This window comes from Lolium rigidum, chromosome 3 (genome assembly GCF_022539505.1).
Source record: "Lolium rigidum isolate FL_2022 chromosome 3, APGP_CSIRO_Lrig_0.1, whole genome shotgun sequence".
Taxonomy (NCBI): domain Eukaryota; kingdom Viridiplantae; phylum Streptophyta; class Magnoliopsida; order Poales; family Poaceae; genus Lolium; species Lolium rigidum.
In genome coordinates, this window is record NC_061510.1 from 114,642,277 (window position 1) to 114,669,454 (window position 27,178).

At 44.6% G+C, this 27,178-nt stretch overlaps 4 protein-coding genes across 4 annotated transcripts; 2 read left to right on the plus strand and 2 right to left on the minus strand.

Annotated features, from left to right (window-relative positions):
• Positions 1-232: 232 nt before the first annotated feature.
• Positions 233-3,516, plus strand: LOC124702193 (probable LL-diaminopimelate aminotransferase, chloroplastic). Its single transcript, XM_047234308.1, has 10 exons — positions 233-330; positions 406-491; positions 591-658; positions 750-866; positions 1,131-1,193; positions 1,831-1,935; positions 2,021-2,071; positions 2,259-2,579; positions 2,705-2,911; positions 2,984-3,516. Exons 1-10 carry the CDS (start codon positions 257-259, stop codon positions 3,275-3,277), a joined length of 1,386 nt encoding a protein of 461 aa, XP_047090264.1. The 5' UTR covers positions 233-256; the 3' UTR covers positions 3,278-3,516.
• Positions 3,517-6,524: 3,008 nt separating this feature from the next.
• On the minus strand, positions 6,525-8,144 carry LOC124698035 (probable xyloglucan 6-xylosyltransferase 1). The gene has a single exon (XM_047230564.1). The coding sequence runs from the start codon at positions 8,142-8,144 to the stop codon at positions 6,789-6,791; it is 1,356 nt and encodes a 451-aa protein (XP_047086520.1). The 3' UTR covers positions 6,525-6,788.
• Positions 8,145-15,265: 7,121 nt separating this feature from the next.
• Positions 15,266-19,643, minus strand: LOC124698037 (programmed cell death protein 2-like). The gene is made up of 11 exons (XM_047230565.1): positions 19,388-19,643; positions 19,190-19,273; positions 18,965-19,101; positions 18,767-18,864; positions 18,136-18,224; positions 17,843-17,936; positions 17,590-17,753; positions 17,433-17,503; positions 17,125-17,239; positions 16,341-16,544; positions 15,266-15,627 (listed from the first exon to the last, which is right to left on the minus strand). The coding sequence occupies exons 1-10, from the start codon at positions 19,622-19,624 to the stop codon at positions 16,377-16,379; spliced, it is 1,257 nt and encodes a 418-aa protein (XP_047086521.1). The 5' UTR covers positions 19,625-19,643; the 3' UTR covers positions 15,266-15,627; positions 16,341-16,376.
• A 235-nt stretch (positions 19,644-19,878) lies between these two features.
• LOC124698038 (WD repeat-containing protein 43-like) lies at positions 19,879-26,805 on the plus strand. The gene is made up of 12 exons (XM_047230566.1): positions 19,879-19,974; positions 20,049-20,189; positions 20,279-20,394; positions 20,792-20,946; positions 21,776-21,864; positions 21,984-22,518; positions 22,734-22,901; positions 23,287-23,456; positions 23,593-23,672; positions 23,771-23,879; positions 26,321-26,395; positions 26,480-26,805. The coding sequence occupies exons 1-12, from the start codon at positions 19,879-19,881 to the stop codon at positions 26,612-26,614; spliced, it is 1,869 nt and encodes a 622-aa protein (XP_047086522.1). The 3' UTR covers positions 26,615-26,805.
• Positions 26,806-27,178: the final 373 nt, after the last annotated feature.

Genomic DNA, 27,178 nt, shown 5'->3' on the forward strand with positions numbered 1-27,178 from the left:
CTCATCGCTCGTTCCCGCCGCCGCGCCATATTGTTAAAACAAAAAATAGCAAAATCACGGAATATTGTGACGGGCCGGCCAATCGAGTAGCGGTGGCCTGCAGGTGAGTCCGGTGGGCTCATTCGACCCGGCCCGGCCTGTCTCAGTGCTCTCCTTACTGCCTCGTCGGACTCGGGAGGGCTAAGCTAGTAGGTACGGACTCTCCCTCTCCCGCTGTCAAGCCACGCCGCCGCCGCCACTCCTGCCGCCGTCGACCATGGGAACAACCGCCTCGCCCGCCACCACGGCAACCCCCTCGTCCTTCCTCTCGTCGCCGTCCTTCTCCCTCAGGTATCCCACTTCTCCCCCGCTCCGCACCGTTCCGACGCGCGACGAGTTCCTCTAACTAGTGACACATGCTTCAAGGGCGTCGAAGTCGAGCCACCTCCGGCCGACGAGGAGGCTGCCCGTCAACGTACGCTGCGTCAGCAGCCCTCCGGCCGCCGATACAGGTACCATCCTCTCTCTCAAACACCTCGCTTCTAATATTTCAACCTGCTGCCATACTCAATACTATCAGTTTACTGAAAGATTCTGCTTTCGTGCTGAAGCTTACACGACCAAGGTTTCGCGGAATGCGAACATAGCCAAGCTCCAGGCAGGCTACTTGTTTCCCGAGGTACTGTTCATCTTTTAACTTTCTTCTTGCTGATGCTATTGTGTTGCGGAGATTTGGGTTTGATAGTGGTAGTCTCTCAACTGCCGTTCAGATTGCCAGGAGGAGAGCTGCTCATCTGCTCAAGAATCCTGATGCTAAAATCATAAGCTTGGGGATCGGTGACACGACGGAGCCCATTCCTGAGGTCATAACAAATGCCATGGCAGAGGTACCTCATCGTTTCTTAAATCACTTGTTGTGTTGCTTTAAACTTTGGTTATCACAAGAGGATGGCAAAAGTTCGTTCTGTCAAAACATGTTGCTAGATGTTCTGCATGACACTTGTTCTAGTATTTAACATCTTTCTTTCAAAGCATGGCCACTCACATGTTCGATCCAGGAGTGAACTAATAAAAATTCATATCTTATTTTGTTGCATAATGTATCTTTTGTAGTACAGTATTGTTCTTTGATGCTCTATGTATACATGCAGAGAGCACATGCTTTATCTACAGTAGAGGGCTACAGTGGTTATGGAGCTGAACAAGGTGAAAAGGTACTATAGCTTCTCACTTTACTACTAACTTCATTTGTAAAATAGATGAACCATAAAAAGCATACAGTCAAACTTCTCTAACTTAAGTTTGTAATCTATGTTTAATTATTTAGGTTGGTTAGGTAATTCAAATGTCATTAGATTGGTCAGGAATATATTTCTGTAGTATCTTGAATTTATAATTTCTTACAAACATATTTGTATGAGAACTAATGATCAACAATATATGTTGGAGGCCGTGCCCATGTCGCCATATCTAAACTTTCATCTATTTGCGAATGGAGTGTGTAGCATTACTTCTCTCATCCATCAGTAGACATCATTCAAGTAGGACATGTGCTCTGTTAATCCATGTAGGTATACTAACATGTAATTGCATCCGACTCGTTGGTTCAGTGAGTTGTGTTTTTGAATTGTCAACTTTATGCTTTAGGTTTTCTCTTCAAGAGTCAGATATCACAATCACTTGATAAGTTGATTTTACTAGCACATCCAAGTACTTTTGTGGCTCTTGATTTTGGCTACATTGAATTTAATGCTTGTCCTGTTCAGTTACATGTTTGGGTTATTCCTTGACATACTCCCTCCTATACTGTTATTTCATCATCGTAAAATAGTGCATTATTTTTCTGTACAGAAACTAAGGGCAGCAATTGCTGCGACCTACTATGCTGATCTTGGTATTGACGAAACAGATATATTTGTTTCTGATGGTGCAAAATGTGACATTTCTCGTCTACAGGTTCAGAACAGACCCTCTTCTTCCTCCATTAAGTTTACTGTTCACTTTACATTGTCATTGATAATTTTTCCGACTCAAATTTCAGGTTCTTTTTGGATCTAATGTGACAGTTGCAGTCCAAGACCCATCCTATCCTGTAATGATCTTCTGCAATTTTGTTTTATCCTTCAGTTGTTGTCCCTTAAAATATTTGTGTTTCCTGAACCTAAATGATGTCTGTGGCGATATGATACTTTCTATCGTTGTTATCATCCTGTTATTAAGTTAAACTATTACTTGTGCTTTCTGTTGTGAAATTAATATTATCTCTCTTTTTTTTATAGGCATATGTTGATTCAAGTGTTATCATGGGGCAAACTGACTTATATCAGCAGGATGTTCAGAAGTATGGAAATATTCAATACATGAAATGCAGTCCTGAAAATGGATTTTTCCCTGATCTCTCAAATGTCGCACGGACAGATATAATATTCTTTTGTTCACCCAACAATCCTACTGGTGCTGCTGCATCTAGGGAGCAGCTAACACAGCTAGTGAAATTTGCGAAGGACAATGGGTCCATAATAGTCTATGATTCTGCTTATGCCATGTATATATCAGATGACAGCCCAAAGTCCATTTTTGAAATTCCTGGAGCAAAGGAGGTATGCTCTATGTTTGATTTTTTTTTTCCATCATATGTTTCGTCCTAGTAGGTTCTTAAGTTAAGAATCATCTCCACCGAATACTTCAAACTAGACTTATGCCATAATGGTATGTTCATGTGTAGGTTGCCCTTGAGACAGCATCTTTCTCTAAATATGCTGGATTCACTGGTGTCCGTCTGGGTTGGACCGTGGTCCCTAAGGAGCTCCTTTTCTCTGATGGACATCCAGTTGCTAAAGACTTCAACCGCATAGTCTGCACTTCCTTCAATGGCGCATCAACCCTCTCTCAAGCTGGTGGTTTGGGCTGTCTCTCTCCAGAGGGTCTAAAGGTAGAGTTTCAGTGCTTCAAATCTTTTTATGGCTCTTCCACACTGTTTTTTCTCATCCCTATTCCCATGCAGGCTATGCAAGATGTTGTCGGGTTCTACAAGGAGAATACCAAGATCATTGTTGACACATTTACGGAGCTCGGATTCAACGTCTATGGTGCCAAGAATGCTCCCTACGTGTGGGTGCACTTCCCTGGCCGTAATTCTTGGGATGTCTTCGCCGAGATCCTTGAGAAGGCAAATGTGGTTACTACTCCGGGCAGTGGATTTGGGCCTGGCGGTGAGGGCTTCGTGAGGGTCAGCGCGTTTGGCCACAGAGAAAACATTATTGAAGCCGCGAGAAGACTGAAGCAGCTATACAAATGAGTGTTGATTCAGCCGATGCCCTCTCTCGCTGGGGAGCCCATATCAATAAGAAACCCAGTAGCACTAAGAACATGAGATTTGCCCCTGGGCTACTGGCAAGTGTTAGGATTTGGTTTGAACAATGCAGGGTGTTGTATTTGCTACTCTAGGTGTTACTCCATTCATAAACATTTAATACACAGAGATTTGCTTGTTGAATCGCTGTGGAGTTTGAATCAACATATCCTACTTGTGTCTCACATATGCTCATAGAGTCAAAGTACACCGCTGTGCATTGTTATTGTCACGCTTGTGTGTCTAACAGACTACATTTCTCAAATCAAACCAGTTTTGTCACCTTGGCACGTGAACTGCCGTTATAATACTGCAGTACCACGGAAATTGCTCCAGTATGTACCTTAGTTGACTTACCTAGTAGTGTATAGAGAAGAAAACTCATTGGGGCATGAGCAGTAATTACTCCAGCGTTGAGAGAAGCAAATCGTTGACTCTGCTAATATTTAAGTTAACTGGAAATTAACATGTACTGACCATGTGATGACATTGGATACTGAAAAACCACTGTCCCAGATCCATGGCAGACTGGCAGCACAGGTGTTCACACAGAAAATACCAGAAGGTGGCGAGTCCTTCAACTGTGCAGAACAAATCACTACTAGAGGCAGATAACCGATCTATGAAAGAGTCAGACTTAGTCTTTCGGTATTTCCCAGCTGCACTGAAGTACAGACAGTCATTTGTATCACGCAGAAATCAGCTCTGTGATGGTAAAGTTGCCACACCAGCAATATAGATAAAGGCCTTCATGTGACAAAAGCCACAACACAGATGTGGGCAATTGCTGCTTTCCATGGAAATAGAAATAACCGACTAGATTGTGTAAATTTGCAGATAGACAAGACACTGAAAAATGCAACATGAAGCTTTACATAAAAGGGTTTCATGACAGAGAATGATGACTATTACATACACAACCGGGCACTAACTTAGTTCATATTAATTCTTAATTTTGTCAAAAGTACAGAAGTGGATGAACTGATGTGTTGCATATACCTACCAGCCATATTAAGTGATTCAACAGTAAACTGAGAAAGATGAAGCTAGGACAACTGGAAGTAGTTCCAACTAGGTTGTATATTTTTGGGAATTTGCAGTCACTAATATATGACAAAAACAAGATATCCTCCTACTCTACTACCACCAACAGAAATGCAAAGAAGAAACCAAAATAATTGGCTCAGATGGACAACCATATCCTACTGAAGAAGACGCCAATAAGCACATGACAAATACTCCCTCCATCCCATAATATAAGATGTTATTACAGCTACTATATGTTGGTTGTAATAGCATCTTATATTACGGGAAAGGAGGGAGTACCTTTTAGGGAACTTAGTTGTACAATTGTCACAAACGAAAATCCTAGCTATTTCAGTCAATAAATGAAATAACAATGAGCTTTGTAATAGTCAAGCTGATACATTACAGAGTATAGATGAATAAGCTTATGCAATCCGCTGGAGTAAATTTGCAGATAGATGAAATCGAAAAATGTAGAAGATACAAAGCATTACATAACACGGCATTACAGAGTATTGCCAATACAAGATATGGCTGAACACACAATGTAACATGACAGAGAAATGACAGCTAATATGTTGACCACCCAGCACTAACAAGTTTACATCAATCCTCAATTTGATTAAATCTTAAAAGTTTACAAAACATGATGATTGATGTATTGCATACCAGCCATATTAAGTGATTCAACAGTACATTCAGAAAGATGAAGCTACCACAGCCAGCCAATATAAACTGAAAGTACCTTCCCAATCCTCAATTTGATTAAAGCTTAAAAGTTTACAAAACATGATGATTGGTGTATTGCATACCAGCCATATTAAGTGATTCAACGCTACATTCAGAAAGATGAAGCTATCACAGCCAGCCAATATAAACTGAAGTAAATTTCCAGTAGGCAGTAGGTGCATTTGTGAGAAATCAGTCCTCATATATGACAAAACAAGATATCCTACTACTCAACTACAACCAATAGTAATGGAAAGAAGAAAGCAAAAAAAAAAAAAAAGGTTCAGAGGAAGAACAATATCCTACTAAACAAGATGTCAATAAGCAGTTAAGCACATGACAAATACCTTTTAGGGCACTTAATTTGTACACTTGTGACAAACGAAAATCCTAACTATTCAGTCGATAAATTTTTTTATTTAGAAGTGACCAATTAGTCCAGTTACCTTCACTAACAATTTCTAGAAGCGTTAAGACATATATTACGTACTTGCATTGCACAGAACAAATAGCTGAACAAACCATATATTTCATAATGGAGAAATGACAACTAATATATAGACCACCCCGCAACTGACAAGTTCACATCAGTACTCAAGTTGGTCAAAAACACATAAACATTGATGAAATGATGTATTGCATAGCAACCATATTAAGTTACTCAAGACTAAATTGAGAAACAAGAAGCAAGGACACAGCAGGCCAATATGAACTGAAAGTAGCTTTGCTTCCAACTAGGTTGTGTACTTTTGGGACTTTGTAGTCTCTCATATATGACAAACAAGATATCCTCCTACCTAACTACCACCAATAGCAATGCAAAGATGAAACCAAAAATTGTCTCAGAGGCACAACCATCCTAGTGAAGAAGATGCCAATAAGCGCATGACAAATACCTTTTAGGCCACTTAATTATTCAGTCGATAAATAGTTGAAAAAAATAGGAAACCTGAGTAACTCAGTTCCCTTCACTAACTGAATTTCTAGTAAGACGTTGCTTATGCCATTGATGATATAATATGATTCTCTAAAATCTGACAGAGAAATGACAATTAATTTGTAGACCACCCAGCACTAAAAAGTTTACATCAATCCTCAATTTGATTAAATCTTAAAAGTTCACAAAACATGATGATTGATGTATTGCATACCAGCTATATTAAGTGATTCAACACTAATTTTAGAAAGATGAAGCTAGGACACAGCAGGCCAATATGAACCAATAAAAGTAGCTTCCAACTAGGTTGTGTACTTTTGGGAGTTTGTAGTCACTCATATATGACAAAACAAGATATCATCCTACTCAACTACCACCAATAGCAATGCATAGAAGAAAGCAACATAATTGGCTCAGAGGGATAACCATATCCTAGTGAAGAAGAGGCCAATAAGCATATGACAGATGCCTTTCAGGGCACTTAATTGTACACTTGCCACAAACAAAAATCCTAACTATTCATCAGTAGATAAAAGAGAGAAAAATTAACCCAGTTCCCTTCATGCTAGCTGAATTTCTAGAAGTGTAAGACATTGCTTACGCCACTGATAACATAATTTGATTCTCTAAAACCTGACAGTACAACATAGATACCGATCCAAACTCCTTTAGCGAGTCTACAAAAAGAAGAGCAATTATAGGATCCAAGAGGACCTAGAACGAACGAACAAAATGAAAGTGGAATGTAGTAAAAAATAACTATGATCACGAAGGAGTGGTCTTGACAGCCTTGAACGCGGGGTGCAGCAAGCCGTAATCATCCTTGGTCTCAAGCGGGTTGCTGGTCTCATTCCTGATCCTCTTGACCCTCCTGCTGGCAAGAGACTTGTGCTCGAACCCATACATGTGCAGGACCTGGTTGTCCCCGAAGTTGAACGCGCGGTCCATCTGCTTGAGGCAGCGCTCGACGGGGTAATCGCCGAACTTGGAGCAGGGCTTGCATCCGACAAAGTGGGTGACGAGGGGCCATCGGTGGTCGCCGAGCCCTGGCTGGTAGTTCTCGAGCATCTCCTCGTACCTGTCGACGAGGATGCCCCAGTAGCCGTGGAGGTAGTAGCCGTTCTCGAGGTAGACCTTGTCGCCCCACTTCTCGCGCTGCGTGGCGAGGATGTAGACCATGGCGGACTGGTCATCGGCCTCGAACACGGGTCGGTCCTTGAGGTGCTTGGTGAGCACCCTGCCGGCCTCGGTGCGGACGGGGCCCTTGGGCCCCATGGGCGCCCAGGTGTCGAGGTAGTCGAGCGACCACTGGCAGTTGCGGATGAGGAAGCTGCCGGTGTTGAGTCCGATCCAGTTGCGGTCGTCGTAGACCATCTCGTCCCAGCCGTGGAGCACGAAGTTGTAGGGCCCGTAGCGCTCCCAGGGGAGCTCGAAGGCCATGTCGGTGAACATGGCGTCCGAGTCCATCCACCAGAAGAACTCCACCTCCGGGTGCGCGAGCAGGAGCGCGCGCAGCAGGGGCAGCTTCGCCCAGAAGCCTGCTAGTTCGGCGTCGAGCAGGGCCATGTTGTAGAAGACCTCGATGTCGTGGATCCGGCAGTAGTCCATCTTGTTCTTGATCGACTTGAGCAGGTAGTGGTCCCCGACGGGATTCTCGCAGGGCTTCGGGGAGGACCCCGTCACGAGCATGACGCGGGGTTTGATGTCGTTGAGGAAGGGCGGGGTCTCCGGGTGCCGCGCGTTCCAGGCGGCGCGTTGCTCGTCCCAGTCGGAGATTTTGGGGCCGAGGGTGTACGGCGGGTCCCGCAGCGACCGCGGCTGCGGCTCCGGCTCGTCGTCTTTGGGGGTGGTGGTGGAGGAGGCGGAGAAGGAGGTGGACTTGGAGAGGGCGTCGTGGTGCTCGGCGAGGGCGCGCTGCTGCTGGGGGTGGGGTTGGGAGATGAAGCGGAGGCGGAGCTCGGTGAGGTCCTGCTGCGGCGTGCCGAAGCGGCCGGCGCCGACGGTGCCGCGGAGGACCAGCACGGTGAGGAAGAGGCAGACCACGGTGAGCCTGGCGTTCCGCGCGAAGCGGTTGATCTCCCGCATCCGGCGCTCCCCCAGCATCCGCTCCGCCACCCACATTTCGCTCGCCGCCGATGTCCGATCGAAGGACGAAACCCTCGCCGCGCGCCGCCGGCCCGACCAAATCAGGGAATGCGTGGGGTAGAGAGGGAGATCCCTCCTCCAAATCGACGGACGCCGCGGCCGGGCAGCGCGGCGGTGCGGGGGCGGGGACGAGGACGGCGAGGAGGAGGAAGGTGGGGGAGGAGGTTTTGGAGTGGGGAATGGAGGGGGAATTAATAAGGGAGGGGGCGAACTCTAGTGCGTGCGTGAGGCGCTGCACGTTGAGGGGACGCCCTCGGCCTCGGCCTCGGGGAGCGGATTGCGGTGGCTGTCTGGAGCTGAGATTGGGGGAGGAAATCTGGAGGCGGGATCGGAATGGAATCGATCCGGCCGCGGAATGGAATGGCTTGGGGGAGGAGGAAGGTGAGGAATAGAAATGGCAGACGAGCTGGCTGGACGCGGATACGAGATGCGATGCGATGCTTCTACTGCTTTTTCCACCTTGTCGCCTCGCTGCCTGCCTGCACGGTAATTACGCGTTATTATCAAGGTTTAAAATAGCGTGCTAAATGAAATAGCGTCGGTCTCCTTCAAACGCTATGGACGCTATATCGTGCTAATTGCGTGCTATATTTCAAATAGCGTTCTGAAAAATATATCAAATATAGTCTAAAAATAAAGGATTTCGCTAAAAAGTTTGGATATTTAGTCCAAAAAATGACTGAATCATACATACATAGCCACATACAACAAATAGATCTCGAATTTTCAGAAGGCTAACATCAGTATTCCACAAGGCGACGACATAGTATAAATTATTTATTAAGAATCATCAGCATTAGCGATATTAAGTTCTAATCTAGAAGAGGAACCAACATATCGCAGTTCATCATCACGAAAAAGTGAAAGTAACTTTGCCTGAAAAAATAGCGCGCTAACGCTATGAAGTTTTAGCACGATATATCATGTTATTTCACAAATAGCGCCATAGCGAGTAAAATTACTAAAATTTAACGTAAACCCTCCAAATATGCTATTGCGTGGTATTAACGGAGAAATAGCGCGCTATTTTAAACCTTGGTTATTATTAGTGACTCTTCCAGATTTGTTGGTGCCGGCGTGCGGGCTAATGGGTCGATGGACGGGACCGGGTGGGAGTGGCCCATTTTTCAGTGGGGGGTGCGTGTGTTGGGTAGGTACACGTCATAGCGGTGTGGCTGAAGAACGGGTCTGCGTTGCTACCTGGCTGGTAATCAGGTTCGGTTTCGTGCTCGAACCTTGTCATCTATATGGTGATTATGGACATGTGAAAATGCGTTGAAGAAGAAGCTCTTCCATAGTGGAGTATGAGGGAGCAATTCGCATGACTTCATCAAGTAAGCACAAATCAAAAAAGGCATTCCATTTTGTTGCAGTCAAGACCATCATCATCGAGCTCACGTGGAATGCGCAAGATTAAGGTTTGCTCTTGATAGGGTTTCTTTCTCAATGGTCTCAATGGTGTAGTTGGAGACCGGTTTATAGTTTAGTTGCCGTACTATCAAGAGGGCTCTCGAGTGAGTAACTCAATCGTATCATTCGGAGAGAGCTCGAACCTTTGCATCCTTGCATCATCATTCTTGGTTTTTATTTGGATCTTATCCATATGATGGTTTAGGGGTTGTGCTTATTCTAATGACAAGCTCTAGTTCATCGAGAATGATTTTTGCACGGGTAACTTGTTGCATTTTCAAGGTTGGAGGTTTTACCGGTGTGTCCTTTTTAGATAGTTCAAACCTTTCATCATTTATTTATATCATCCCTTGTTGGACTATGATAGTTCCCTGCATGATCTTGTAGAGCTTGTTCCTAGCTTCAAAACAAGCCCAAGATCATCAAAATCGGAGTCCGGATGCTAAAGTTATGTCCGTTTCGGTTTGTTGTTTCTGCCAGTTTTCGAGGGGGCGGATATTCTGGACCAAGTTTGGGGCGGATTATCCGACCCCGGATTATCCGGCCCGAATGAAATATCCGGGGCCCATCTAGGGGCATGTTTTTTTTTGGTCCTTAGCCATTTTTTGGGGGCCGAATTTTTGCAAATATCTGGCCACGGATAATTCGGCATGAGCCTACCCAAACAGTCATATTTCGATGGGAGGGGGTATTTAAGCCCCCTTCTTCCCCCTTGGGCTGTTACCTCTTTCCCTTTGTGCTATCCACCATTGTTGACCTTGAGAGATTCCCCTTTCCCTCTACTCCTCCTATGCTTCTTGAATCTTTTTGAGGGAAAAGGAAGAGAAGATCTAGATCTACATTCCTACCAATCAAATCTCTCTCTTTGTGAGGGGAATCCACTAGATATAGATTTTGGAGAAATTTGGTGTTCCTCCTCTTATTTGTTCTTCCTCTCTTATTCCCCCAATAACTTTTGTAGCTTTGTTGGAATTTGAGAGAGAAGGACTTGAGCATCTTTATGGTGTTTTTGCCATTGCATTTGGTGCATCGGTTTGAGTTCTTCACGGTGATTCGTGGAAGTGAAAGCAAGAAAGTTGTTACTCTTGGGTTCTTGGAACCCTAGATGGATTTGAGGCCTTTGGGGCGATTTCTTGGGAGCCTCCAATTAAGGTGCGGATGCGTGCCCCAAGCTTTGTGTAAGGCCCGATTTCCGCCTCGAAGGAAATCCCTTAGTGGAACCGTGACCTAGGCCTTTGTGACGAGGGTCACCGGAGAATAAGGTGAGGCGCATTCGTGGCGTTCGGTGTGTGGTGTGAGTACCACATCTTGGGGTGAGGCCTTTGTGGCGTTGGTGTGCATCGAGCAACCACACCTCAAGGTGAGCCTCTTGTGGCGTTCGGGAGCACTAAGCCACCACACCTCTCCAACGGAGATTAGTACTCGCAAGAGTGTGAACTTCAGGATAAATCATCGTCTCCCGTGTGCCTCGGTTATCTATATACCTGAGCTCTTTACTTATGCACTTTACTTTGTGATAGCCATCGTGCTTGAAGTTATATATCTTGCTATCACCTAGTTGCTTATATTGCTTAGCATAAGTTGTTGGTGCATATACGTGAACCATAGTATATAGGTTGTGGGCTTGACAAAGTAAACGCTAGTTTTATTCCGCATTTGTTAAGCCCATCTCGTAAAAGTTTTAAACCGCCTATTCACCCCCCTCCTCTAGGCGACATCCGTGTCCTTTCACCAGTGAACGGGGCGCCGTCCGCACCGTGGTCCTGGCTCGTGCTGGGTCCCTGGCTCGTACGCCGGGGAGTAGAAGACTGAGTTGGGTGTTGAAGCCTCCATGTGGCGGCGTATCCTGGTAGTACGGCGACAAGTTTGGCGTCATGCACCCGGGAGTGGCGGAGGGGCCGTCGTTGTAGACCCCGGATGTCGACGGAGAGACAACTCCCGGTACGTACACCGGCGCCGACGTACTCCATGGGCTCGCGTTGGTGGCAGCGATACACCCGGCTAACACGTGCTGGTGCGCGCGCGCCGCCAACACCTTGTTCTCCTCCGTCCTTTTTCGCTCTGCCGTCGACATCTTCTGGTGCAGACAATCTTTATGCCACTGATCATCGGTCCAGCCTTCCGGCTTCTTCTTCGGAGCCGGCGCCTTCCGCGGCTTCGCGAAGGGTGCCTTCGCCTCTTTCATCTCATTGCCCGGCGGCTTCTTCGCCGCTTTCTTGGCCATTTTTTTTGGGACTGTCGACGTCGCCATGGATGGGGAGAGGGTAGGGGCGGCGGGAGGAACAGAGTACATTGGCGGGAGGGAGAAATGAATCGGCGGGATAGGTCAAATGTGTTGGTACGACAGAAATGCGCGGCGGGAGAGGCGCGATGTGGTGGCAGAGGCACGATTTGGCGGGAGAGGGTGACGGATTTTTCCTGTGCCGCTGACGCATCGGTCCCGCCACTCCCCTCTTTGCTTTTCGTTGTGTCCGACGTGCCCGGAGCATCTCATGTGGGGCGGGGACGAGCTCGGCCGGACACCTTAACGGGCTGCGAACTGCTTTGGAGACGCGAGTGAGATCTTTTTTTGTCTGGCGCGCCCAAATCCCTTTGGGGACGGTTTGGGGGCTGACTGGAGATGGTCTAATTTGTCAAATTTGTGGAGCATTTCTTAGCCAAACGATTGGCAAGGCGACTAACATTTGGTAAAAACCGTGATGTGAACTTCTGGTGTGAAGAGCTACGGGCAACAGCAGATCCGGTAACCCGTTTAGTCAAAACGGGGAAAGTTCATCAGTCATCACTTGAGCCAGTGCCGGCCAGTTGTAGCCAGCCAGCACCGCCGCAGGGCAGGGACATTGCAATTTGCAAACCAGCACAGCACATGACGCGGTGACTTTTTCCAACGTTTAAATCCGCGTCTACATCCTGGGCCCACCCAGTTCAAACTACCTAGAGTAGTTCTTTCCTGACGTGCGGGGCCACGTATCACTCGGCCCCAGATGGCAGTCAGATGAGAGGTAAACCTGCTGCGTAGCTTTCGGAGGAGCTAGACGGTGTCGGTCGAGCAGCTTTCACTGTACTTGCATTTGCTTTTGCTTCCTGCTATGGGATGGCGACGGCAATCAAGGGTTTAACTGGTAAATTAAGGTTTTGCACTTTTGCCCGTGTAACGAAAATCACAGAGAGAGCGGGGTGCAAATTATATTTTTCAACCACGTGACATCACCTTGGACTACACAAGTACGCAATTACAAAACTAAGTTTTTCATACTACGTTCAGTATAACGTGGACACATCTGCATCGGAATAAGCTATAAAGTAGTCAACTCTTCCCTTCGCATCTGGGAATTGCTCTATTTCATGTACAGTACTCGTATTACGCCCTATTCAGTTCAAAGAAATGCCATAAGAATTTGGTAGGTTTTCTGTTCTATAAATTTTTTTTTCTCTATGCAATGTTCGATTTGAAAAATTGGAGCCCTTAGGAATGACTATAATATTTTCCTAGAATATGATCCAATCACATCTTATCCTATAATTCCTTTGCTTCTTCCGTAAGTCAAATGCTACTTGAGAAAATATCATGTAGATTTCAAATCGAATCATGTAAGATTCAAGCGGACATGACATTCTAATTATACAGTTTTCCTATTCTTGTGCTCTAAGAATCAAACATTCCCTACTACATTTTAACAGGTGAAGTTCAATGTTTTCTTAGCCCCAAATTCATTAATATGCGGTCTCGTATCCTATGTTTAGACAAATGTATTCCTAAGTTGCATTAATGAAATTGAATCGGAGGTTTTATTTCGGCCAATCAGCTTCATCCTTCATCCTTCACGGCACGCCCGTCCAACACCCTGTGCGTAGGGGCAATACATGGTTGCCGGTGGTTTTATTGACGTCGAAATTGTGCTAGCACATTATTTGACACACAGGTGTGAGCCCAAAATATGATCAACACCCTCAGTGACCTATTGAAGATGTTATTGAGGCCACCGATGGAGATGTTTTAAGGTTTTGCCCGTGTAAGAAAAATTACGCCGATGGATCCATTCATCCATCATGCCTTTGGGTAGGTGCCAGGGAGGCACAAATTATAATTTCCAACCACGTGACATCACCTTGGACTACACAAGTATGTACTTGCAAAAAGAGCCTTCATCTACTAAGCCTAGCATCAGCTAGAGAAATCTGCTTATTGCATTGTTAAAGTAGTCAATGCCCCCCCCCCCCCCTCCCTCTCACATGCATCCAGAAAATGATAGTACTCCGATTCACTAATGTACTGTAAGAAATTTTAGTTTCTTTTTCTTCGTAGATCTACCAATCCCAAGACGCTTTACCGTGTATACTCATTCATTTTGATTCGTCTCTAGTACTTTGCTGTAAAATATTTAAAATGATAGAGGAATTACGTTTTAAACGAGGCCCTATTCAGTCAGTCAGCAACAGCACTTTAGGATTAACCAGAACCGACACTAGTTTTGCACTGATACCTTGGTGATGCAGATCAGCAGATCTCGCGGTGGATCTCAGAGGTGATTCCTCCAGCCAGCGTCGTGCGCCATGGACCCATGATTACCGGCGATCACTGTAGGGATCTGCATTATTGTAATGTAAGCGGCCGGTGCCGGTCGCCGTCAACAGGCGCGGTGCCGCCCTGAAACTTGCACGTATCCACGGAAAAAAGTCGAATTGTTTTGTTTCCTCTTGGCTCTGGCCGGCCACTTGCCTTGCCAGGGGCCATGCCTTCTCGCCACGCACGGCACATGTCCACGGCAAAAAACAATGATGATCGGCCGCTGGATCCGAGCCGAGCCGCTCGCCGTCGTCTTTCCAGCTGATGGATACTTGCCGTGCCTCGCCTGCACGCCAAATGCCTAGTAGCATACTCGCCGGCTGATCATCGTTGTTTTTTGCCAAAACACAAACTCGCCTAAAAGCATACTCGCCGGCCGTGGAATCGGCAACATGGTTTGGTAGACACGTCGCTTCCTGCTGACGACGAGAGGAGACGGCGGTTTCGGTGCCGAGTTTTCCCATCCCTACATGTTTTCCCGGAAAAAGGCAGCGCTGGTTCGTCTCGAGTATGTTTCCAGAAGGGCAGAAAATCTGGGCAGCGGCTGGTCGTGCAAGCAACGCCTACGAACAGACGTGCAGCCATGAACGCAAACCAACGTGCTGCTAACAGGAAGTAGAAGCATTGCGCATGGCCTCACTCTCACCGGTCGTCGCCAAAATAAAGATCACATGGACACTGAACGCACATCCTGAGCATCATTTTGACCGGCATTCCAGCGAGCTGAGACCAATGGTGAGCAAGGCAGAAAAGTCTCCTCATTTGCATAAGACTAGTCATAGTGGGGAGTAACATAGAGTAGTAACATGGTGTATGTTACTACCCTATGTTACTACCTTCATAGTGGGTAGTTACATATATGTGGTGTCATGCATGCCATATTTATTAGATTGTAGACTCATCTTGTCTTGAGAAGTGTGATGTTATGATAACATAGCTAGTTACCACCCCACTCTCTTTCTTCATTTATTGACATGCCATGTCAGCAAAATGCTTTGGGGTGTGTGATGTTACTACCTATGTTACTCCCACTATGAGCAGCCTAACTAACTTCAAGGATCAAAATTTCAGCCGATAAATATAAAACACTGGAGACTAGACAATTTACATGTATAGAAAATACCTGAAGAATAAAATGAGGACTTTGGATCTTACGGACTTTAACATAAACCCCCAAAAAAGACAAGGATATTCCATATAAAAAGAGCCAACAGTCTCAACCAAGAAAAAAAAGACACATACTACACTAATGCTAGTGACCAACGACCTGTCTTCAGATGTTCTAGATGGGCCATAGCGGCCAAAACCGACCAGAGCCAATGCAGCGAGCATCAAATCATTCAGAGTTTGGGACCACAGTGTTAAGCTGGCTCATTAAGGTCTGGAAACATCAAGGCCCATTATGAAATCTCGGGTAGGTAAGCCTAAGCTATCTCGCTCGGAACACAAGTCTTCAACTTGAGATGCACATGGATGATGTCCCTGGTAAGACAAGACAGTGTTCAACAGGTTACTAGGAGCCATTATCGTCAGCACAGTGCAGATCATCACACCAAAGCTACATCTTCTACTAAATGTATGCTTTACTCCCCCCTATATGATATACAAGGTACATTCGCCAGGCAGAGGGAAAAGCAGAGCTATTCACCAAATAGTGCTTTCTGATTTAACTATTCTCTAAAACACGTATAGACCAAACCAATGGTGGCCAGTAATTAGCAAAAATACTTGCAGAAACAAAACTGAAAACTGTAAGCAACATCACGGAAAATCTGTAGCTTTTGAATAATGGTGCCACTTACACGACCGATATTGTTCAGTGTTCACATTGGTTATTTTGACTCATCATTTTAACTAAGTAAAACTTTGTTATATACAGTCCAGGGCACGCATCATCAAGCAGTACTGAAGACTACAGACATTGGAGGCACAGCTAACTACTGGTACTCGGCTTGGAATATAAGAAAGTTCACGCCACTTGGAACATCCTATTCCAAAATTTTCTCATACTAGGTGCATCCACTAAACTTGTACTGCAATACAGTATAAGTTTACTTCTGATGCTGTATACACCAATGAAACACGCGGAACTTTGCTTATCAATGCATCACATGTGCTATTAACCATATAATTGGATTTGAGGGCTTCAGCAGTTGCTAGAGCATAACAAGAAATTAAATGAGCAAGTTACAAACCTGAAGCAGTGAAGAACAGACATTACGTAAACATTACTAATGCCGTGAGGGTGCTGTAGGGTATAACTGAACCCATGCAAATTCTTCCTTGTAGCTAATGTTTTGGTCACATGATCCTTGACACGTGTACACAACAATTGTAGCCCAATCAAGAGAGTCTGGTTCATTTTTCACACCAAAGAAATACAGCAACTGTGGCATTATCTGGAGATACAGTGTACAGAGTGTAAGCATATGTAATCACATGAGAGTGTGTATGTAGTAGGCACAGGAGGGAGAGAAATGTAATGATAAGCATACTGCGGTTGAAAGGAATACTTAACATAACATAAGTCTACCAGAATTAATTTCATTTACAACATTGCTTGAAGCAGGGAATGAATTGCTTCCTGGGCAGTTACATGCAAGACAATATAAGCAGAAATCAACAGTAACTGACAGGCATAAACCATACATTATATCATGTCCCATCTTGATCTAGTAGCATAAACAATTAAACAGCTAATAGTGCTAGGACCATTAACTTCTGAATTCTGTATTTTAAATTGATGGTAATAATGGCTCATACACAAAGTATTTGCCCGATGGACATTTTACAGAGCAGAGAGACATTTCCTCAGTTCATTATTTGTGTGTCCGTGTTGTTGCCTATTGACTATAACTGTTATGATGGGACATTACCACAACAAAGCTAGGGTTCTTGAGTTTATTATTTTTGGATATGCAGCATTGGCTATCACTGTTGCATCAGAAATGTAATTTGGTCCATAGAATATTGACCAACCTGAAATTCATAGCATAGTGGACCTTTACAGTAGCCACATGAAGGGATATCAGCATTGGATGGGCGACCAGCTGACAAAGCCCACAAAGGCTTTGCATTTGGTTCTCGACAATATCTGCGTAGTTTAGACAAGTTACTCATTTCCCAATACAATAGTTGTTGAGGATAACTATGCAAGAGAGCTGAAATGAACTCAATTACGAAGTGATGGGAACAATGTTTGAAACTGCTCCCATTTTCCGAAGCAAGCAAAATGAAACTAAATAGATCACTAAACATAGGATATACTTCATGCAAGTGATGCCTACCTCAATATTTGCTTTGGTTCTCTTGAGATCCGTTCTTCAAAATGTGCCCAACACTGGTTGTCAGCATCAGCCTACACAAAATGGCAGTGAATAAGCAAATCATCTGGCTTACCATGCTAGCAAATGTATAAAAGAGAGAGAATGTACAGTTCAAAACCTCAAATTGATCCATCCACGATTGCATCAAATCATCTGGTTTACTATGTTTTTGCATCACCAACGACTTTGAGTTGCTTTCATCTCCATCACAGCTATCAGAATCCGAATCAGCTTCATAGTCAATCGTTATCTTATATTCTGGCCAGGAAGCCCTAGCAGGAACTGCAAATAGATAGGAACTGTAAGAAATAAAAGACACAATTCAATAGTTACAAGCATATATATAGCATTGTCCATTCAAACACAATCACCTTTCCCTACAGCTGGCAGAACAGAACTTGAAGCTTCGGAAGAATTGATCATCTGTAGGCAATCGTTTTTATGACCAGAGCGCCAATGCAGTGCCTGATAAAGAGTGATGTAGAATTGCTCAACCAAAATAGGCCCTTGGTTACCAAAAGAATATTTAGGGTGTCTTGACCAAGGCAGACAAAATTGTATCGGAAGACCTTTTATTTTTACAAAATGGTAGGATCTGGGCACAAAGTCGCAAATCAAACATACATAAGAGACCGATAGGATGGGTAAAATGAAATAAGAATACCTGATGCTTCTCAGAACAGTAGCGTGATTTCTTGCAGCTGCCACATATTTTATCACCTTTCCATGTACCACACCAATGACAAAGAGGAGCTGGCAACACACGGTCGGTTAAACGGAGGAAATCGATAGAACTTACATGGAATATGACCATCTATTAATATAAACAGGTTTCTGACTGACAGCAAGCGACAATTGTTGCCTATGAATATAAGTGCATCAATAAACTAAATTAATAAGCATCTAGCAAACCCCACCCAACCTATGAATATAAGTGCATCAATGTTTTTTTTTTGGAAAAAAAACAGAAAGCAAAAGATAAATAATTTTTTTTAAGAATACTTTAGAAGCAAAGGTTGCTGCTATGTGGAGAAACCAGCATAAACAAGTGAACTTCAAGATTTCAGCATATTGAAGAGATGAACCAGCAAATCTTAAGTCATATATCAAGAAAGTATCTATGTAATAGCTAGATAAAGTGAAAGGGATCTGCTGGGCATAAGCACATTTTCCTCCAGGATAATAATAACTAGTTAATTACTACATCAAGCAGGAAATGTAGCGATGTCATTCAAAACTTATTAAGCATGGAAACTCCAAGATACCATACAACAACAGAACAAAACGAAAGCTACCTCCTGCACACAGTGGCTTGTCAGAGTTATTGTGTTTTGGAGCTTCACTTGAGTAAAAGGCATTGCTACGGGGCAGCTGGCACCGGAAAACCTTCACACTGCAATCCACCCAGGCAGTCAAAATCAGCAAAATGTTTTTGAGCTCTGCTCTAAAGTCTAAACAAACAACAACAGATCGGCCACGGCACTCTGCTTCACCTTCTACGAGGATTGCCCTGCTTGCGCGTCCACTGTTCGTGCTGGTCCCGGTGCAAGCACTCCATGGACGGGCACATGAACATGAACAGAGTGCGGTGAAACGTCGCCGCCTCATTGTCCCCAATCGGAGCATAGATCTACAGTGAGACCAACCCAGTTTCAAAACGAAGTTGTCATCCAAACAACAGGTACAGCTGCTGCTAGTACTAGGCGCAGAGGGAGCACCTGGAGGACGAAGTGCAGGGGCTCGCCGCAGAAGCCGCAGCAGCTGGAGTTGCCCGACGGCAAGTTCGCAGGATCCAACCAGGCCTGCATGGAATTCGCAGAACCTGACATTAAAACCTTGGCCGAATTGTATATACAGTGCTACCAATTTAAGGGCAGTCAGTTGGTATTTTAACAATCGTGTGGTGTGGCACGCACCGGGATGCCGCCGGCCTTGCTGGGGAAGAGGTGCCGGAGGAGGAGGCCCGGGCGTTTCGGCTCCTCCAGCAGACCAAGCATGACTTCCGCCTCCTCCTCCTCGTCATCGTCGTCATCGTCGTAGTCCACGGCGGCGGCGGGCAGGGGTTGGTGGGGCAGTTCGGGCTCGTCGTCCTCTTCATCGTCGTCCAGGGAGGTGATGCGAAGGCCGCGTAGCTTGTCGGCGCTGGGCTCCATCTCCGGCGGCGGCGCGGGTTGGACGGGGCGGGAGCGGCGCCGCAGAATGGCTTTTCTGGGGCTAAACGGTTCTGGGCTTGAAAACCCTAGCCCGTCTCGGTCCGGCTCAGACGCGCTCGAGTCCAGATAGATACAACCAGAGACCACACGCTCGAACGAAAACCCTCGCCCGCCGCGCCGCCGCCGCCGCATAAACCCTTCTCCTCCTCGCCTCCGCCCCCGCCGCCGCGGCGACCGTCCGCCACCCGCGGCCCATGGCGCCCGCCCCAGCGACCATCCGCGACCTGCTCACCTCCTTCAGCCCCGCCTCCGACTTCCTCGCCCTCTCCTCCGGCGACGGCCGCATCAAGGTGCGGAACCATCCACCCCGACCCAACCCCGTTCCCGCTTCCACGTTAACCCCTACGATTCGCCTCTGCCGCAGGTATGGGACGCCGCGCGCGGTCACTTGCAGACGGAGTTCGCGGACATCCCGGCGGTGGAGGCCGGCGCGCTGGCCGAGGCGAAGCGCGGCCACCTCGCGCTCGACTACACGTGCATGAAGTGGGTGCAGCTCTCCAGCAAGGTGAGGAGACGCCCCCCCCCCCCCATTTCCGAGCTGTTACTGTCCGCCTCTGTGTGCGCGTCTCATGTGTTTGTGTTTTGGCCCAGCAGAAGAAGCGGAAGGCTGGGAGCTCGCTGCTTGTGCTTGGGACGGGCAGTGGGGATGTACTCGCGCTTGATGTTGCTGCGGGGCAGTGGAAGTGGCGGATCAGCGACTGCCATCCTGGGTATGGCTGGTGTTTTGGTGCATTTTGTCTCTCTAGCTACTAGGAGGGGAACCTCGTGGTTCATTTGTGGAAACCACGTTTTAGTATGAGATCTTCGTAAAATTATTTCCCGAGCCCATACCCGCAGCTGTAGTTTTGTTTCTGTTTGCTATTTCCCTCTAGGGTTAATTTCTGCGGAGCTTGAGCTCGGAAGTGTTCACTCGTGGTTCATTTGTGGAAACCGCGTTTTAGTATGAGATCTTCGTAGCACCATTCCAATGACGAAAATCCTAAAATTATTTCCCGAGCCCATACCCGCAGCTGTAGTTTTGGCTCTTGTTTGCTATTTCCCTCTATGCCTAATTTCTGTGGAGCTTGAGCTCAGAAGTGTTCACTTATGTTGGTTGTACATGTTCAGGGGTGTGACAGCAGTAGCATACTCGAGGCTTGGGCGGACGGTGTACACAGCAGGCGCTGATGGCATGGTCTGTAAGATTGATCCCTCAGATGGGTCTGTTGCAGGGAAATTTAAATCTTCCTCCAAGGCAATATCTGCGTTGGCGGTGTCATCAGGTATGTCAGTGGTGAAACCAGGCTTCTTGTTTCTTTTTTCCACTTTTTTTGGTTTCACTATTGTTTGATTTGCTGAATTATGCACATGCTGCCTTTTCATCTGTTCTATGGATGTTTCGCATTTACTTGTGTGGTTTCTTCTTGAGCCAATTCTGAACTGTAGTTTAACTGCTCTTACAGATCCTAACAACAGTTTAATAGTTGACTGATCACGGTGACCTTTATAGTCAACGAATAGATAAGCTTCATTGACCATGTTTTATCCATCTTATCATGTTGGCACCCTGAAGTTGTTTGCTAATAGAATGTCTACTCTAATAAGTTCTTTTCTGAAAATACAATTGTAATGTTCTATTCGAAGTGTAGATGGAAATCTAACACAAGTACCCCCTCCGTCCCACCGAAGTTTGTCTAAATTTGAATGTATCTAGTCACTATCTGGTGTCTAGATACGTCCACATTTAGACAAGCTTCCGACATGTTTTGTGGGATGTAGGGAGTATTACCTACCAGACACATGGATCCAATAAAGAAAGTCCTGCTACCTTCATTTGCTTGTATATAATCCCTTCTTTTGGTGAAGTTAGAGCTTAAAATGTGTATCCATTGCTTAATACGATGTATGCACAAATGTATGCTTTTTTTTAATTATCATATATATCCTTTTATTGAAGGGTCTTGTAGGATCTTATATTTGTCTCTATGGTATATTTCCTATGTTGAAATGAAGTATGCCTATTCATTTGGTTTTGCTTCTATCTGCTCCATACCAAACAATTTCCATTCTAGTTCAAAGAAATGAAATGCGCTATGTATTTGATCTCATCAGATGGAAAGGTTTTAGCAACAGCAGCTGGTCAGTTGAGGACATTTGATGCTTCTGACAACAAGAAGATTCAAAAATTCTCTGGGCATCCGGTGAGTGTGTCTTGTATGCCCTCATCTATCGTGTTCCTCTTCTGAACCTTGTCATGAATTTGATTGTATTTTTTCCCCTAAATGCTCACCTGTTGCTTTTGGCTACATGTCCATTTTAGGTGGCTGTGAAAACCATGATTTTTAGTGACAACGGTGAATATGTTCTGTCATCTGGAGTTGGGGAACGTTATGTTGCCATTTGGAGGTTGGGCAGTGGTAAAACTCATAGCTCAAGCTGCATACTCTCTATGGAACACCCAGCAATCTTTGTGGACTGCAAGTGTTCAGGTATTAATGCCAATAATGGAGAGATACATGTGTTGGCTATTTCTGAGGTTGGTATCTGCTATTTCTGGTCTGGGAATAGCATGGACGACCTGCGCAACAAGAAGCCAACTAAGATTGCTTTGTCCGAGTCTTCTCTTTCAAGAACAAAGCAGGATTTCACAATATTTGCCGCAAAACTTCAAGGAATAGATGGACCTAATTCTACGCATGTACTTCTGGCATATGGATCTGTGGTGAAACCATCGTTCAATAAGCTTTTGGTTTGTTATGGTAAGGATATTAATTTGGGTGTATCTGAAGATGGAGTCCTCTTGCCTACAATTCAACCCACCATGGCCCAGAAAGGTCAATATGCTAAAACGAAAGGTATTCTACTTGTGTTCATTAACTATGGTGGTAATTTAAACTTGTATGTTGTTTATTTATATATGAATATCCTGGTGGCCCAACCGGCCAAACCCTGTTTAGAACAGCGGATTCTGGTAGGAATTCCTTAGAGAAATGATTGTCTGCCTTCATTTGAGAAGACTCAAAGGTTATTGATGGTGAATCTCGGTCTGAATCTTGTTTGCTTTTGGTAGGAACTATCACTGCTCTAGACCGGGCGAATGCAGAAGATGCCATCCTTCCTCTTCCGAAGCTTCATACACAAGAAAAGAAAAGGAAACATGGTGTAACAAAACCGAGTGGTGACAAGCTTGCGATTGATAGTGACCTTGGAACCACAGCAAGATTAACAGAGAAAAGAGGTAAATTATCTCTTGCCGTGTCTTCTCCTTTTCTACCAGTGATGAAATGTCGCTAATATTTGTTCCCAATTGGAGTCTGCAGCAATCAACTGCAGAGGAATAACCTGCTGTTCTTCACATGAAATGATGTACACCATCTGTTCCTAAATATAAGACGTTTTGGGAGTTAATTTAAGTCCCAGTACATCTTATATCTAGGAACGGATGGACTAGCAACTAATTCTATGACAATGAGTCATACATGGCTATATGTTGCATTATTTTAGGTTTAACTATTTTTTAGGAAGACACAGAATACTGATAGTGCTTGCTATATTTACTTTCAAATATTTGTTATTATCAGAATTTTCTAGCTCAATCACTTAACTCTATTTTCCTTATTTAGTTCCTGTGCAAAGAATTGAAGATGACAGCATATGCATCGAAGACATGCTTAGGGAGTGTGGTGTCATTGATCAGAGCATTGAGCGCGATCCTGACATGGCAACTAAAATCTTGTCAGATCTGTTTGGTCGCAGCGGCATACCAATTGACTCTAATTTACCCAGCAAGAAGGTTTGTGATAACTCAGTTTCAGTTTAAAGTTCTAGCACTGTTTGCATCTTTACCATGTATAAGTGCAGCTGTCAAAGTTAATTCATTGATGTGAAGAGGGGTGTTCTTACTATTTTGATATTGTTCTGTTCAACAGATTCGAGCACATCTAAGATCTTTGAAGCCTGTAGATGCTTGCAAACTTCTAGAGAATCTTGTATCTGCATGGAAATCAAGGTGCTTATAAATCTACACCTGTCTTTCACCGCTGTGCATTTGCATGCAATGTACAACTGTGTATCATCTGTTGATTGCTTATATGTTTCTCTCCACAGATCTGGCAGCGCCGAGCTTGTTTTGCGGTGGATATACTGCTTATTGGTTATTCATGGTCGTTTTATCTCCTCAGAGAAACCAAAAAAACTAATTAGCAACCTTGAGAAGGTATTATTTCTTGTTACCACTTACCAGTACTACCTGTTTGTTTCTGTTATCAGATCTGTTGATCATTCAAAACATAATCCCTCGAACAAAGAGAAGTGATATTGTCTAGATATGTAGCTAGGTATGTTAAAATGATGACTAAACCTGTTCTATATTTTTGGGACGTTTTCAAATATACTCCATCTGTCCTAAAATAACTTGCTCAACATTTCTAGATGCAGATGTATCTATAACTAAAACGAGTCTATATACTTTCGTATGTAGACAAAGTTGAGCAAGTTATTTTGGGACGGAGGGATTATTTAATTTCTGGGACGTTTTCAAATATATGGTTACAAAACTTAGTGCTTCAGATAGCATCTTTATGACTGCCAAAGATTAAGTGCCATTTTTTCCCTGAATCCAGTACTAAAATGGTGTTCTGGTGATAGAGGGTTGTGCTATTAACAACTGCTTCTATCCGTTTGATATAAGATGATGCACAATGGGGATCACATATTTAAGAATGGGAGTTGGTTCCCGTTTAACCAGTGGTTCGGTTAGCCAGACCTAAAAAGGAGCCCATTAGGTTTTTGGTTCAGCCCCTAAATTGCAATAGGTTATTTGGGTTTGCTCCATTTTTACCTAAGTGGTGCGAACCTTAATAACCAATGGCTGACCATTTCTAGCCCTAATAACTAAATAGGTAACCCATTTTACCATTTGCACGACATGGCTAATTAGGTTGGACTACAGAACAAAAATGGTTAACCTAATCCCATCATGACAAATATTCAAACTTAAGACTATAAGTACATTGAGGGTAGTTTAGCTCAGTAACAAACCTGGCCCTGTCATACAAAAGTATAACGAAATGCAAGAATCTGAGTATCAGTGGCCATCGCCTGATGTTCAGAAGGTCCATGACTTAAAGTTATTGTAGTTTCACAGTAACCTCTTTTATAAGGCACATCAATGGCAGTGAGCTGAGACATTGATATGGGGCATGGATACAGCAATTTCCAGAAACAGCCTTACGGGGTATGCTGGTGTTGTTGCTGACTGGCTAGGGAGTGGAGAGTGGGGGCGAGTGGCATCTGGGGCAGTGGCAATGTGGCATGACAGGCACACAAGCTTCTGGTGGTTTGAGTGGGACTGGTACTGGGACTGGGACTGATCACACATCTTAAATGATTAAGTGTTTACATGCTGGATGCTGCATTTTTATAAAATAGAAAACCAGCAAGAAAATTGATAGACAACAAACAGCCAACAGAAAACCAGCAAGAAAATTGAATACAGCAACAACAGAAAACCAGCAAGAAAATTGAATAGCAAGCAGCCAAGCAAACACTAGGTGGAAAGAACAGCAAGTAGCTGCACTAGCCAGGACTGCATGCCGGCAAGAACGCAGACCAGCAGGTGAGTGTGCGAAGGAGGGAAGGGAGAGAAGAGGATGTGAACTGTGTATGTTTGCTGCTGGAATTAGAGGAGATTTGGTGGCGATGAGTGAACACAGACCAGCAGGCGAGTGGGAGAAGGATGGAGTGGAGAGAAGAGGGTGTGAACTGGGTAGTGGGTAGCTTGCTGCTGGGATTAGAGGAGATTTGGTGGCGATGAGTACAGGGTGTGTCCATATTCTGTTTGTATCACCACCCATGCACCATTGCTTCCCTTTTTTGGGTAAAAAATATCAGTGCTGTGTTCGTACGTACGTGGATGCGGCCAACTCTGCTGTATCAGTTCTTTCTACGTGAGTACATGGTGAGTACTCACCTTTGTTGAGTACATGCAAACTCACGATCTGAACCTTCTGATTATTGTGAAGAGGATTCACTTGCCAACATTATGTTGTGGCTAATGTTGTTAGAGAGTACGATGTCTGGAAGGTGAAACACTTGATTGTGCTGATGATAGTTTGCCCTAGACAGATTTGGATAGCTCGAATCACGAGTTCCCGAGTCATCCTGGAAAGATGGATTTCATTTGGGATCCCAAGTTGTACCTGCACTTGATAGAGGTCAGTTGTAGGTTCGCTGCACAGTATTGTGCAAATACGCATACAGAGATAAGGCCTCAAGGTTTAAAGGAGTGAGCGTAGTGTACAGATTTGGGTGATATGCAGAAATGCAATATCAGCGCCGCACCATAATTTCGTGGGCATAATGAATTATTTTATTTATATCTCATGATTGATCTGAGTAAGCTCCCAACTAATGTCATTACACTTGTCATGCCAAATATGATGTGGCCTTTGGCTGCTGGGTGTTTGGCGGTGAATTCGCCAAAAAATACAACCTGCATTGGCATGCCCAGTTTGATCAGGACAACCAAATTGGGCTCGTTGATGCTTGCAAATTGATGCTACAACTGCGAGCCCACAAGCCAGTCTCCAATCATGTAAATTTGAAAATAGGCCAAAGAAAACAAAATGTAGAACTGACCATTCTTTTCTGCTTCAGATGTGTGCAGAGAGATATGCAGCAACTGAGGATTTACTGAAGCTTTCTGGTCGTCTTCGCCTGATAATCGCTCAGGTTTTGATCAATTTATAAGGCTGAAAATAAGTCTATAGTCGCTTCAGTTAATGGTAAAATGATCATGTATTTCACTTTGCCCAGGTCGACAAGGATGCGAAAGATCTATCAGTGAAGACGCAGGATTCTGTCTCAACCCTGTCTGATGAGGAGGAAGAAGAAATTGATGAATTGGTGTATGGCGAAGACTTGGAAAACAGTGATGATGATGCTGAATAGAGTCACCACCCGTAGCATTTGGTGCTCTTGCTACGTCTTATTGTAGTTTTTAGCCTTCTTGCCGGAGTCGAGTTTGTAAAAACTAAGCAACGCCCGAAAGGTTGCGAAGAATTTTGACAAAGGAGGTAGCATCTGGATGGCACTATATAATTGTGTATCTGTTCGCTTGCAATTTCCTTCTCTGGCACCAAGTGTCTGATCTGAATCTCATTACGTGGTTTACCTAAAAGAAACTTGGTAAAACTAAATCAAGTTATGCAAGTGTGCTAGCTAAGTTTCCAAAGTTCCATTCACTTCAGTGCCAGTTTGTTTCTTCGTTCTAACAACACCAACCGTGACTAGCAACTCTATCCCTTGCTTTGATCTAGGAGTCGGTCATCATTCCCCTTTTATCATTCTCGAACATTTTGCACACGCGGACTTTGCTGCCAATTTGAACAAATCTTCGCCTTTAGCTAAAAAAATATATCTTGAAAAAGTTTGAGCTTTCAGACATGTCCTTCCAGACCCATCAATGAGAAAAGCTTAGTCGACAGACAGCCATCTAGTACTTTGGAAAAACTA

Excerpts from the sequence above, each read along its gene's own strand:
- LOC124698038 (XM_047230566.1), top strand. The coding sequence starts at position 19,879 with ATGGCGCCCGCCCCAGCGACCATCCGCGACCTGCTCACCTCCTTCAGC. Across the intron at positions 20,190-20,278 it reads GGGTGCAGCTCTCCAGCAAG|AAGAAGCGGAAGGCTGGGAG; the intron begins GTGAGGAGACGC and ends TTGGCCCAGCAG. Across the intron at positions 22,902-23,286 it reads AAGATTAACAGAGAAAAGAG|TTCCTGTGCAAAGAATTGAA; the intron begins GTAAATTATCTC and ends TTCCTTATTTAG.
- LOC124698035 (XM_047230564.1), bottom strand. The coding sequence starts at position 8,144 with ATGTGGGTGGCGGAGCGGATGCTGGGGGAGCGCCGGATGCGGGAGATC.
- LOC124702193 (XM_047234308.1), top strand. The coding sequence starts at position 257 with ATGGGAACAACCGCCTCGCCCGCCACCACGGCAACCCCCTCGTCCTTC. Across the intron at positions 659-749 it reads CAGGCTACTTGTTTCCCGAG|ATTGCCAGGAGGAGAGCTGC; the intron begins GTACTGTTCATC and ends ACTGCCGTTCAG. Across the intron at positions 2,072-2,258 it reads TCCAAGACCCATCCTATCCT|GCATATGTTGATTCAAGTGT; the intron begins GTAATGATCTTC and ends TTTTTTTTATAG.
- LOC124698037 (XM_047230565.1), bottom strand. The coding sequence starts at position 19,624 with ATGGAGCCCAGCGCCGACAAGCTACGCGGCCTTCGCATCACCTCCCTG. Across the intron at positions 19,102-19,189 it reads CCCTGCACTTCGTCCTCCAG|ATCTATGCTCCGATTGGGGA; the intron begins GTGCTCCCTCTG and ends GTCTCACTGTAG. Across the intron at positions 18,225-18,766 it reads CAAGCCACTGTGTGCAGGAG|CTCCTCTTTGTCATTGGTGT; the intron begins GTAGCTTTCGTT and ends GTGTGTTGCCAG.